This window comes from Borostomias antarcticus (genome assembly GCF_949987555.1).
Source record: "Borostomias antarcticus genome assembly, chromosome: 9".
Lineage (NCBI taxonomy): Eukaryota > Metazoa > Chordata > Actinopteri > Stomiiformes > Stomiidae > Borostomias > Borostomias antarcticus.
In genome coordinates, this window is record NC_140242.1 from 11,027,372 (window position 1) to 11,040,062 (window position 12,691).

The following is a 12,691-nucleotide window of genomic DNA, read 5'->3' on the forward strand; positions in this document are numbered from 1 at the left end:
TCATATTATACAAGTTTACTGATGATCAATACTGATTAATATATTGTTGTATACAGGCAAGGGTGAGTGAGAGGCGTGGGACACCGGGGGAATACCTGACTATTCAATGGAAGTTGAGCATCTCTACTATCCACCTATCACGCTGGTGTTTTCGTAGGGGAAAGAAAATGAAAAAGAAAAACGAAACCTAAGTCTTCCATGAAACATCACCCTGATATTCGTCATCGTATTTAGCCTCCTCCACATCTACGCACACTCTAGTCGACTTCCTCCGTGTTTCTGACTGTTGGTTCAGCTGCGAGGCTCAGTGCAGGCGTGAGCGCTCGGACGGCCGCTATGAGCTCAGTCCGACTAGACTGATCGATCTAGAAAACCAAGAAGGCAAGTACAAAAGCTATAGACTACACATTTCAAAATCTGTGTTATGTCATTGTGTCATCAAAACATGGCAATTTAATTTCACACTTGTTTAGCCTAATGGCATTTTTTGTGGATGTTGTTAGAGAATTAGGCTACTTAAAAACCAAACCCACTGTATTAGCCTACTCTACTAGCTAGTTTATGATTAGGATAGGCCTACATGTCTGGCGTCTTATTAAATCCGTGTTTTGTGTGCGGTGAAAACACGGGGGCAGTGCTCCCTGGGTTTTCCAGATTGTTGTGAAATTCCCTTCATTTGCAACAAGGGGGAGTTAGGCAAGTTCATGCCCCTCCTCTCACAAGTCAAGCCCCAGACAGTCCCTGACTGTCAGTCAGCCGGACCGTGTTGAACATGCTTGGAATCATCGATGCGGAATGAATCACCTGTGTGTTGAAACTGATCATCGGTATTCGGTTCCAGAAGCAGGAGGAGAATCAAGATGGAGTACGACCCCAACGATGGAATAGAACTGCTGTTGGCACACATGAACCTGGAGGACATGATCGACGTGGTGGAGAGTTTTTACCACACCGAGGAAGAGGAAGAGGAGGAGGAGGAGGCGGCCCTGTCGTTTGACGAGGGCCTGTCTCCGGAGGAGATGGACGAGAACGAGGAGACGGTGGATTCGGGGCCGGGTGGCCAGGGTAACGGCGGCGTCCGGTACGGGACGGTGGCCGACCTACTGGCCTTCGTCAACCTCATCTCTGACAAGCAGCTGGCTGGACGGCAGCACCTGTCGGATGAGATCGGCGTCCTGCTCAACAAGGTGAATGGATCGTTCATTCGTAGTCTTTTGAGAAGGTGGTCTAATCTTCTAACAAAATATTATGTGTGCTTCAGGTTCAGCCCATGTCTGTTGTTGTTTATTTTTCTTGTTTATGTTGTTTTTTGACAGAAGGAGATGGCTATCAGGAATGGGCGCTACCGCATCGATGTGAATGTGCTCCTGTTTCCATGGAAACTCACCTACAAGAACCCGGGCCAGGGCCTGGTGCCCAAGGGCTCGTTTGGGAAAGTCCACCTGGCACAGGACACCAAGACCAGAAAGAGGATGGCGTGCAAACTGGTAAGTCCTGCGCAGGAATGTCTGGTATGTTTCTCGAGTGGAGTCTACTGCTCCTGTTGCCTTGCCTGCCAATAGTTCTTTTTTACTCTGCCAAACAAGCATTGATTTATATCCTCGAGCAAATGTTCAACCGTGTTTTAGTGCAGCGAGCTCCAGACTGTATGGACACCACGTGTTTATTATCAGATGACTTCTGCAGGCACACGATCACGCTGAAACCTGCTGCTACTTAACTTGAACAAAAAGAGGAACACGTTTTTCTCTTTTTTTTTCTTAGGCTACAGAAGCCAGTGGGACAGATAGAAACATACAAGTGCTTTGACCAAACACACAGGAAACTACTGAAAGTCCCCCTCCACAGATGCAGAACAGATGTGAGCCAGGATAGAAGAATCCCCTGGGGTCGTGATCAGTGTAGTGTTAAGTCTTGATCAGTGTAGTGTTAAGCCCTGTGTGCCCTGTATCCGGTGTGTACGGGTTCAGATGACACAGCTGTGTTTGATATCTGTGTTAGTCAGGGCTGGTGCAGACAGCGGTCTTAGTTTGACCTACAAAGGAGAGTTGTTTGCCAGACTGAGGATGGGGGCGGTTTCCTGGTAGTCCGTGGCGTGTTTACACACACTCTGTGGGCCAAAACCCACAACAATTATGTGAGTTTACTGTCGATGCCTCTGTGGCAGGTGGAGCAAACCCCAACTAGCATAAAGTGCGTCAGAGAGAAGAGCCTAGCTGGTGGTGTGAAACGGCCAAATGTCACCCTCAAACCCTGGGGGAATTTCTCTTTGGGCTAACGGTTGTTGTTGTTGTTGTTGTAGTTCCTATGTTGAAGGTTAGGTGTCTCACCCAACCTGGTACATATAGAATGTGTTCTGTATTCGAAACCATTCTTAAAGGAGTAGTAAAGGGAAAATGCATGTTTAGCCCTGTTTTAAGGTTACTTATGATCATATACAATGATTCAGATCAAAACTTTGACAAAGCTAGCATTTTCGAGAAAGTTGATAATTGCTCTACCACCGTTTTGATCATACAATGGATGTGGATGGGCATCTTGAAAAATCATTCAAAATCATGTTAAACTCTCGATTTTAAAGACAAGAAGCTTACCGAGGGGGTAATTGGTGTCCGTTGGTGTTCTGACATCAGATTCGCCGCAAAGTATGAATCCTGTAGGGTTTTATTGATCATTTTATGAAATCCATTGACTTGTATTGAAGCGACCGTTGTAGATGTGAAGATCAATCCGCAGAGGGGATTCAGGAAGCGGAACTACTTACGGTAGCTATTGTTATTGTTTATGTTGCTAGGCTACCTAGTTTGCGGAAGTTTACACATGTATGTGCTGCGACTAAATAGTTCTATGCTAAATATTTAAAAAAGCCATTCCAGAGGAACTAGAATCTTACTTTATGGCGAATTATATGTCAGAACGCTAACTAACACCTAGGTGAGTTTCTTGTCTTTGAAATCGAGAGTTTAACATGTTTTTGAATGATTTTTCAAGATGCCCATCCACATCCATTGTATGACCAAAACAGTGGTAGAGCAATTATCAACTTTCTCGAAAATGCTAGCTTTGTCAACGTTTTGATCTGAACCATTGTATATGATCATAAGAAACCTTAAAACAGGGCTAAACATGCATTTTCCCTTTACTACTCCTTTAAATCACTCTGCCCACTATCATTACTGTCCATAGATTTATGGAGTGAATGGAATAATATTCAGAATGGGTCTTTAGGCTAGTATCATAGTAGTATTATAGTACTAGAAGGATAGAATAGAGAATATAAAGTTTATTTTCCATGTGTAACAGGTACTGGTACATTGGAATTCTTTGCATCGATTGACCTTACAGCAGGGGTCTCAAACTCCCGGCCCGGCCCACCCCTCCATCCGGTCTGCGACATGATGTCAGAAATATAATACAGCCCGCAAAATGATCTCTTGTACACGACGCCGGCAGGCAGGCTTACAATGCGAAATTCAAGGCGCTCAAACGTGGGGCGAAATTCTGTTATTGTGCGCAGCACGCGAGGTGAATGCTGCATACAGTCACGGGTGCAATCAATCTGCACGCGACTATGAACTATGAACGGAATGCAGCTAGTCCCCGAGAGGCTGTTTTCATGGTTAACTAACGTTAGGAACACAGACAGTTTCAAGAAAGATGGACATTGAAGTATATTTTGTGGAGTTCAATGGAAATGCTACCTGCCTGATATGCAAGAAAAAAAGTCATCGTTCTAAAGGAATATAATGTCAAGCATTATTCATTACTAAACAGGGAGAACAGTGTGAGTCATAGGGAGACAAGAGGAAAAAACGGCAAAAAAAAAGGCACAGCTGAGAAAGCTAACGCAGCAGTCTTTCAAGATAAGTGTCTGGCAATAAATAGAATAGTAGCCTACATGTGTATTCCAGTACCTGGCAAGAAATAGAATAGTAGCCTACAGATGTATTCAAGTACCTGGCAAGAAATAGAATAGTAGCCTACAGATGTATTCAAGTACCTGGCAAGAAATAGAATAGTAGCCTACAGATGTATTCAAGTGTCTGGCAAGAAATGGAAACAAACTTGAACTTTCATAAATGCAAGTACAGCTCCAGGGCAGGCTTACAGTAGTGACGCATCTTGCATATAAAATAGAATAAAGTACACATGTAGGCTATTCAAGATAAAATAAAAGTAAGGAAAAAAGATTTGCTGTAACTGTTAAAATATATTAATGTATAGAAACCGGTTTGAATTTGTCTGATGAAAATGTTAGTTATGGAATAGTCTTGCAACATTTAGAGACTGACTTCTAGTTCTAGTGAGAACTAGAAGTGAGTCTAGTTATGGAAATTAAAAATGACGTTTTCAGAAATATTGCACTTTCTTATAGTTAGCAGTACTTGAAGTTGACATTGAAGTGGCCCTCCTATGAGTTGACAAAACCAGTAGTGGCCCCAAGCCAATTAGAGTTTGAGGCCTCTGCCTTACTGTATTGTATCCGTACTAATCAGTTCCTCATCCCAGTCCCATGTACACAGTTAGACATTTAAAGGTTCCCAAACTGGCAATTTACCATCCGTACTCTAACAGTCTATTGAAAAGTCCCATAAAGAACAGTGCGGTTCGTGGCTTCATCTCCCCCTGCGCCCCGCGTGTGTTCCCCCAGATCCCCATGGAGCATTTCAAGCCTGCGGACGTGGAGATCCAGGCTCGCTTCCGCCACGAGAACATCGCCGAGCTGTACGGCGCCGTGCTGTGGGGCCAGACCGTGCACCTGTTCATGGAGGCGGGCGAGGGCGGCTCGGTGCTGGAGAAGCTGGACAGCTGCGGGCCCATGAGGGAGTTCGAGATCATCTGGGTCACCAAGCATGTGCTGCGGGCGCTGGACTACCTGCACTCGCACGGCGTCATCCACCACGACATCAAACGTATGTTGGGCCAGCAGGGGACGAGACCCCGCCCCCCTCGCACCCTTCCCCCGAGTCACGGGGGGGCTGACCGTGTTCAGCCGTGCTGCCTTTGTTGTTCTCTCTCTCTCTTTGTCTCTCCATCTCTCTTCCTCTCTCGCTCACTGCCAGATACTGTAGGCCCATATATGGATTTTAGACAGCAGGAAGCAGAGTTGCAGATGTGCCAGACAGACTTCAGGTAGTAATCTTATCCATACGTGACATGGTTTGGTTCTGTCAGTAGATCTCTGTCCCTGGTTTCTTGTGAGACCCCAGGAAGCTGTGGTCTGATTGACAGTGGCCTCACCAGCTGTGCTGAGATTCCAGTTCAACTGCTGTAGCAAGTGTGACTTTCTGGAATGCAGGGGCGTGAGGTTTGCTGGAACACAGGAAGTGTGTTTGGTGTAGCGAAGCCAGGGGCCGCGCTGAACGGGAGCCAATTGGACTGGACCACAGCAGGGCGGGGGAGGATCAAAAGAGACTCTAGAACTCGCAATCAGCCAATCGGGGCTTGGCTTGCGGCTGTTTTGGCGTCTGGAATTCCCAGGCAGCCTATCCCCGGCCAGGAGGGGAGAATGTCGGTCGGTTGTTGAGAGTAGGAGGAGGAGGAGGAGGAGGAGGAGGAGGAAGAGGAAGAGGAGAGTGAGTTACGACAAAGTGCAGCCTTGTGGCCTGGCCCTGTGACGTATTCCTGTGGTCACTGATCTCCCTGCCTGCTGCCTCCAGTCCCAACCTGTCTTTTTACCTCGGTGAGGTCAGCGACGAGAGGGACAGGCGGTTCTGGGAAGGCCTGCCTTTTAATTATTTGTCAAACCCTTTGCCAAAGCATGAAACACATGACAAGTTTGTCAGCGTGTGCGCAGACGACCCAGATGTTCCTCTTTCCGGCTGTGCACAGCAGAGCAAACCTGATTTAATGTCAGTTCTGAGTCCGCCAGAGCTCAGTTCCTCACACACACAAAACATTCATTACTTTAGCAAAGCTTTTGTCCTTTGAAAAGATATGACATCTTTTATCACAAAGTCCCTCACTAGTATTACGATTGGGGAAAGTTTCATTACTTCACTGCTTTTTTATGCTGTAAGACTGTTGTAGGGTATTGTTTCCCAGGACTGCCTAGAAAGCATTGACCGTTTTCACTGATTTGGTTATTCTGGTTGGAAGAAGTTGAACTCGGCCTCATCCGTTCCCCTGTTTCCTTCCCCCCAGCCAGCAACATCGTCCTGATGTCGGACAAGGCCGTGCTGGTGGACTTCGGTCTGACGGTGAAGATGACGGAGAAGGTGTACACTCCCAGAGACCTGCGGGGAACAGAGGTGAGCATGACTCCTGTCTCATCCAATAAAACATAATTTTAACATCATTGTTATTATTATTTGTAGTAGTAGTAGTTATATTAATAATATTATTACTGTGTTGTTATTATTATTATTATTATTATTATTATTATTGTTGTTGTTGTTGTTGTTGTTATTATATGTTATATTTACATGCACAGCTGCAGTGCTGCCATTGGCTGTGTCCTGTGAATGAGAGCAGACGCCTCACAGGGAAACACATAAAACAGAGTTGGAGCAATAAAAGCAAAACCAGCACTAATCCATCCCCGGTCACCATGGCGACCAGAGCACTGTGAGGGAGTGGTCTTGACTAGACCTCAGGGTGAACCAGGAAGCAGCTGCTCTGTGGTTCAGGAGGTGGTGAGCCGCAGTGGGCCAGAGGAGAGAGGGGTTTAGAGGAGCTGCCAGCGGGCGTCATTCACCGCTCTAAACGGCCGGCAGGAAAGTCCCATTAATTCAAATACTGACTGAGAAGATGAACATTAAAGCTGCAGTATGTAAGATGTTTTCAAAAGATGTTAAGCTATGATAAATCCAGCGAGATTGTAAAAACTGAGATTGAAGCAGACTGAACTTCACTTTCAGGAATTTTCCCTCATTCCCTCACCAGCTCGAATTAGGAAATGATTCCTTATAGATGCTTGGGAAAAATCGTGATGAGGCCAGGCAGGCAAACTCTCACGACCCTCTCTCCTCCTCCTCCTCCTCTCTGTGTGGATCTGTCCTGTTCTGGGCCCCCTGTGGTCTGGCTGGAAATTCCCAGGGTTGACAGCCAGCAGCAGTAATGAGAGGGAGGGAGAGGGGGAGAGAGAGAGAGAGAGAGAATGCACTGCGGTGGGGTGGAGAAACTAGGGGAAAACAGATTGAAAGCAACAGTAATGACAGAGAGTGGGGTGAGAGAGAGAGAGAGGGGGGGTGAGAGAGAAAGAGAGAGGGGGGGGAGAGGGGGGTGAGAGAGAGAGGGGGGGGAGAGAGAGGGGGGGTGAGAGAGAGAGAGGGGGGGGAGAGGGGGGTGAGAGAGAGAGGGGGGGGGAGAGAGAGGGGGGGTGAGAGAGAGAGAGGGGGAGAGAGGGGGGGTGAGAGAGAGAGGGGGATACACATAGTCGCTTATCAGTAACATAGTGCATTTTTAATGGTCAGCTATTTAGTCTTCTAAAAACAGGAACAAGGAAGAGGAACAAGCCTTTCCCAAACAGATGAGGACATCCTGCATTCTCTTCTCAGTTGTGCTCTGATATGTGTCCTTGAGAGTAGGGCTAACAGGACAGTATGTGTTTGTTTCTCTGTTCCAGATGTACATGAGTCCAGAGGTGGTCCTGTGCCGTGGCCACGACACCAAGACCGACATCTACAGTCTGGGGGCCACCATCATCCACATGCAGACCGGCTGCCCCCCCTGGGTCCGGAGGTTTCCGCGTACCGCCTACCCCTCATACCTGTACATAGTAAGACAACATAGTGGATTACTCACACACCGCAAAATAGGATTACATATAGTACCACTACATAGTAAGATGTTACATGGTAAGAGTTTATTGGCTGTTGTGGACTGGATGAGGCCATTTGTCACAGTACTGTGACCGTATGAGGGGGAAACCCCACTCAATCATTCTGTGAAGGCAGCTTCTCACAGTCCTCTGTTGAGCAATTAGTTGTATTCTCAAAATGGAGAACATGTCTAATCATAAAGCTTAACTATATTCGTGTTCTTAAAAAAAAAAAAAAAGATGAAAAAAAAGTCATACATATTTTTTTCCATGACCCAGTTCAGATATTTCCCCCTAAAGGCAGCCAGTCATGTGAGGCACACAGCTGAACGCATGTGCACAGTACTGTATGTGACCGATTCTACACATGCGCACAGTACTGTATGTGACCGAGTCTTCACGTGTCCCCAGGCCGCTGAGACACCCACATCACTTCCCTCACACTTTGTGAAATTCTTTCCATGACCAAGGTTTTTGGCTTTCAAGGTCCGGTTTAATTTTTCAGACTGTAATCTCTTGATTTTGATTTCTGGAAGAGCTCACTTCCTCGTGTGAGGTTTTGGGGAAGTACTTAGTTGCAGCTCCTCAGTCCCAGTGATAGAACGGGCCCCCCTCTACTCCCAGCCCAGCTCTGCTCCGGTCCATCTCTTTGACTCGACTGCCTGTCGGTGCAGACTCAGTCAGTCAGGTTTATTTGTCACATACTGCATCATACAGGTACAGCGAGTAGTGAAACATTATTCCGTTAGCTCCTAGATTGTGCACCCTCTCCAAGCAATATAGAGAGGTAAAAAATATATAATAGAAACTGGATGATATAACAGAAACTGGATAATCGTCTACAATGTGCATAAACGAGCTGCTGTATTCCCTGTGTGATTTTGTTGTGGTTTATGTAAGCTTAGTTTAGCGGTCTCTCTCTCTCTCTCTCTGACCAAGGTTGTGTTGTGGTTCTCTGATGTGCTGTGACAAGGCCTTATAACACGGTTATTACATGGCCTTATAACACGGTTATTACATGGTATTATAACATGGTTATTACACAGCCTTATAACACGGTTATTACACGGCTTTATAACATGGTTATTACATGGTCTTATAACATGGTTATTACATGGCCTTATAACACGGTTATTAAACAGCCTTATAACATGGTTATTACATGGCCTTATAACACGGTTATTACACGGCCTTATAACATGGTTATTACATGGCCTTATAACACTTATTACACAGCCTGATAACATGGTTATTACATGGCCTTATAACATGGTTATTACATGGCCTTATAACAGTTATTACATGGCCTTATAACACTGTTATTACATGGCCTTATAACATGGTTATTACATGGCCTTATAACACTGTTATTACACGGCCTTATAACATGGTTATTACACGGCCTTATAACATGGTTATTACATGGCCTTATAACACTGTTATTATATGGCCTAATAACACTGTTATTACATGGCCTTATAACATGGTTATTACATGGCCTTATAACATGGTCGTGCTGTTCTTCTTTCTGAACACTGTTTTGCTTTGTGTGATTCTCCTGAACCCTGCTAACCGTCACTGTCCTCCACCCCCGCTCTCTCTCTCTCCCCACCCCAGATCCACAAGCTGGCCCCTCCCCTGGAGGACATGGCAGAGGGCTGCAGCGCCGCCATGCGCGCCTTCCTGGTGCGCTCCCTGGAGAGGAACCCGGCGCAGCGCAGCTCCGCCTCCCAGCTGCTGCGCGACGACGCCGTCAACCCACCGCGGGAGGAGCAGCCGCGCTGCTGGAGCCTGGACTCCGCCCTGGGGGAGGCGGCCTCGCACCCGCTGCTCCGCCAGCACAGCCAGCAGCCCGACGCCACCCAGGGTGAGGAGTGGACGCACGCACGCACACACACTCGTCTAATGACCACAGGGTCGGCGGTTCGATTCCCAGCTCCTCCTGTCCACGTGTCGGAAGTATCCTTGGACAAGACACTGATCCCCAAATTGCTCCCAATGAGCAGGCTAGCACCTTGCATGCAGCTGCCGCCATTGGTGTGTGAATGGGTGAAAACGCTTTGGATAAAAAGTTCTATATAAGTGCAGTTCAGTTACCATGTACACACACAATCAGTCAATCAATAACCCATACAGCCCCTTCGGCTAGCGTGATATCTTTGATGATAGCGTGATATCGTTCTATGACATTAACGGACGCCACCACATGAAGGAAGGAGGAATGCTGAGCAGGAATGAACAGCAGGAATGCTGATTTTCTTCTCTATTCTCTGTTCCAGAATCTTCCCTGTACTCCGAGGACTCCGGCCACACGAGAAGGAAGGGGTCTCTGTACATAGACCTGGGCGCCCTGGCTGGCTACTACAACTTAGTCAGAGGACCCCCCGCCACTGAGTACAGCTGATACCAGGCTAGCGTATGCTAGCGCGCTCGCTAGCTAGAATGGCCTGTGTAGAGCATTGAGCCCTCGCCAGCAGAAACTCTATACACGTTAGCCTCTGTTAGCATGTAGTGTAGCAGAACTGTACTGACCTAAGACTAATCGTGATTGTTTTGAAGAATCAGTGCAAAAAAACAACAACTTTCAAGACATTGTGGTGATGTTGCCATGGTGAATGATCACGAGAGACCCAACCAGAGTCCAGAACCCAGAAGAGAGCAATGAAATGGGCCGATCGATGTCTGAAGTGAGGTTCTGTGATTGCTTTTCCTAACCTGTCGGGCAACACTGCAGCTCATTGCTTGTGACAGTGTGTCTGTTTTTCATTGGCTATTGTTGTAGCCACTAACGTATTGAATGATGCTTTGAAATGATATGTAGACGTTTGTTATACAACTGCAATGTAAACATGTTATACACATTTGTTTCTCAAAGAAATGTGCTTTGTCCTGTGGGTGAGACTTTTTTTTTCCCTATTGTGTGCATATAGATTTTTGTTGACATGTTGTGGCCAGTACAAACGGTATAGTGGTTTGATGTTTGTGGACCTCTTGATGGACTTCCATGTATTGATGTTCTTGTGGAACATCATTGTTTTAGTAATTGCTATGCAATTTACACAGTGCATTTCATCTTAGAGATTTGACATATCCTTTGATTTCCATCTCATGACATCCATGCAAATGACACATACTACATTTTTGAAATTTACTTGTGAGTTTCTTTCTCAAATAATGTTTTTATTGTTGTTTTGAGGTAAATAGCTGTTTATAATCTTTAATAAAATGAAAAGCCAACACTTAATGTTTTGGTCACCTTTCATACTAGAGATAGTCCGATATATGGGATTGACTGATGTTTTGGGGCGATATTTGCATTGTAACATCTGGATATATGGGGATCGGCGGCTAAGGGCACCATATGGCTTTTTTGTTGTTTTTTTAACTCTAAAAGAGTGCTTGGAATTTAAAATGAAACAAACAAATAAATAAATAGGATAAACAACGAACGCCTGCTAGAATGAAAGGCATGCAGACAGTGGAATCATTCTAGGGTGCAGAGTTCATTCATTATGGATATCAGAATCTTTGAGAGAGAGGCTTTCGCCCTGTCAGCCCCAAATACCAGAATCGGTATCGGCCTTGAAAACCCCATATTGGACAACCTCTACTATAGTTATTAGGCTACTATACTATGTCATGTAGTTTCCTGTACCAAATAGGTTACATTAGGGTATTATTATATAATACTGTTGTGTAGTCTTCCAAGAGAGGAGATTATCAAAACGAACTAATTAACGCAACATGATTTCATGAACTTTGACCTTTGGGTTCATCAACATGACCAGTAGGTGGTTAAGTAGTTAGTTTTGGTAATTTCCACTCTTCCAACTCTAGAAATCCCCTCAATCACATTATGATATTAAATCTTACAAAATGAATGAACGTCTAGACACATTGGCAAAAGGATATCTTTGCAATGAATGTGCAGGAATTAAAACTTTCCAAGATGTCATCTGATCATATCATGTATCTTAGTTCCAGCAAGAACAGAATCTAGGCATGTTTTCCAACCTCTGATGTAAAAAAAAAAAAAATGAAACGGAAGACACAGACACATCTTCTTTCTAACGTAGATACGTTAACGTTTATCAAGGTTATCTATGACGGCCATGACGAAATGGACAGATCGTTCAACTTCGGTCAGGGAAAAGGCAAAATAAACTGTTTCTACAGCGATTGAGAGAAGTGTGGGAGGGGGAAGTTGAAAATGGTTCCGGTCTCTCTTCACTGCTCGCTACTTCCTCTCATCTGTGGCCACCAGTCTGTTGTGATGAACAGTAGCCTAAGCTTAAGCTCCCATGAAACCAGTAGCAGGAAAAATAGGTAGGTCCTGTAGGTCCTAGGTAGGCCTAAACAGGTATTGGTCCCCGTGGGTGAAATTGCACAATGATCTCAGTGTCGTCATGGGTATTGGTGTGGGGGCGGCAGGGATTCCCTAAACTCCTCATATCGACATCAACAACTCAGACTGTCTCTGTATGGCAGGGAGAGTGTGTGTGTGTGTGTGTGTGTGTGTGTGTGTGTGTGTGTGTGTGTGTGTGTGTGTGTGTGCGTATGTGCGCGCGTGTGTGTGCATGTGCGCCCCAATCTCTCACTCACACGTGAGAATCGTAGGCTATGAAATATAGGGAAGTCCACATCAGATGGAAATAATATGAAAATGAGTTCACACCAGCTCCACGCAGGGGTCCCTGCCGTTAGGCATGCAAACTCAGAAACACTCCGGCCTGGCTGACTGACAGCGATGAGATCATGATAAACTTTATTCTCTTCACTGTTATCACTCAGTGATAGGGGAATCCTATCAGGGGGGATCAGGGGAATCCCTAACTAACCCTAACCCTAACTTTATCACACGTTTGCACTGATGTGAGAGCCCCCACAAATTTTTCCTGAGGCAATTATATTTTATTTTATTTATAATTA

The 12,691-nt window shown here is 45.6% G+C and overlaps 1 protein-coding gene across 1 annotated transcript; it reads left to right on the forward strand.

The window, feature by feature from the left end:
* The first annotated feature begins 246 nt into the window (after positions 1-246).
* Positions 247-10,983, forward strand: map3k8 (mitogen-activated protein kinase kinase kinase 8). Its single transcript, XM_084443059.1, has 8 exons — positions 247-381; positions 842-1,187; positions 1,317-1,487; positions 4,652-4,913; positions 6,145-6,251; positions 7,568-7,720; positions 9,380-9,629; positions 10,042-10,983. Exons 2-8 carry the CDS (start codon positions 861-863, stop codon positions 10,164-10,166), a joined length of 1,395 nt encoding a protein of 464 aa, XP_084299185.1. The 5' UTR covers positions 247-381; positions 842-860; the 3' UTR covers positions 10,167-10,983.
* The last annotated feature ends 1,708 nt before the right edge of the window (positions 10,984-12,691 follow it).

Bases quoted from the DNA above. Each gene is read 5' to 3' on its own strand.
- map3k8 (XM_084443059.1), top strand. From the start codon at position 861: ATGGAGTACGACCCCAACGATGGAATAGAACTGCTGTTGGCACACATG. The intron at 1,488-4,651 runs GTAAGTCCTGCG...GTGTTCCCCCAG, and splicing joins AGAGGATGGCGTGCAAACTG to ATCCCCATGGAGCATTTCAA. The intron at 4,914-6,144 runs GTATGTTGGGCC...CCTTCCCCCCAG, and splicing joins CATCCACCACGACATCAAAC to CCAGCAACATCGTCCTGATG.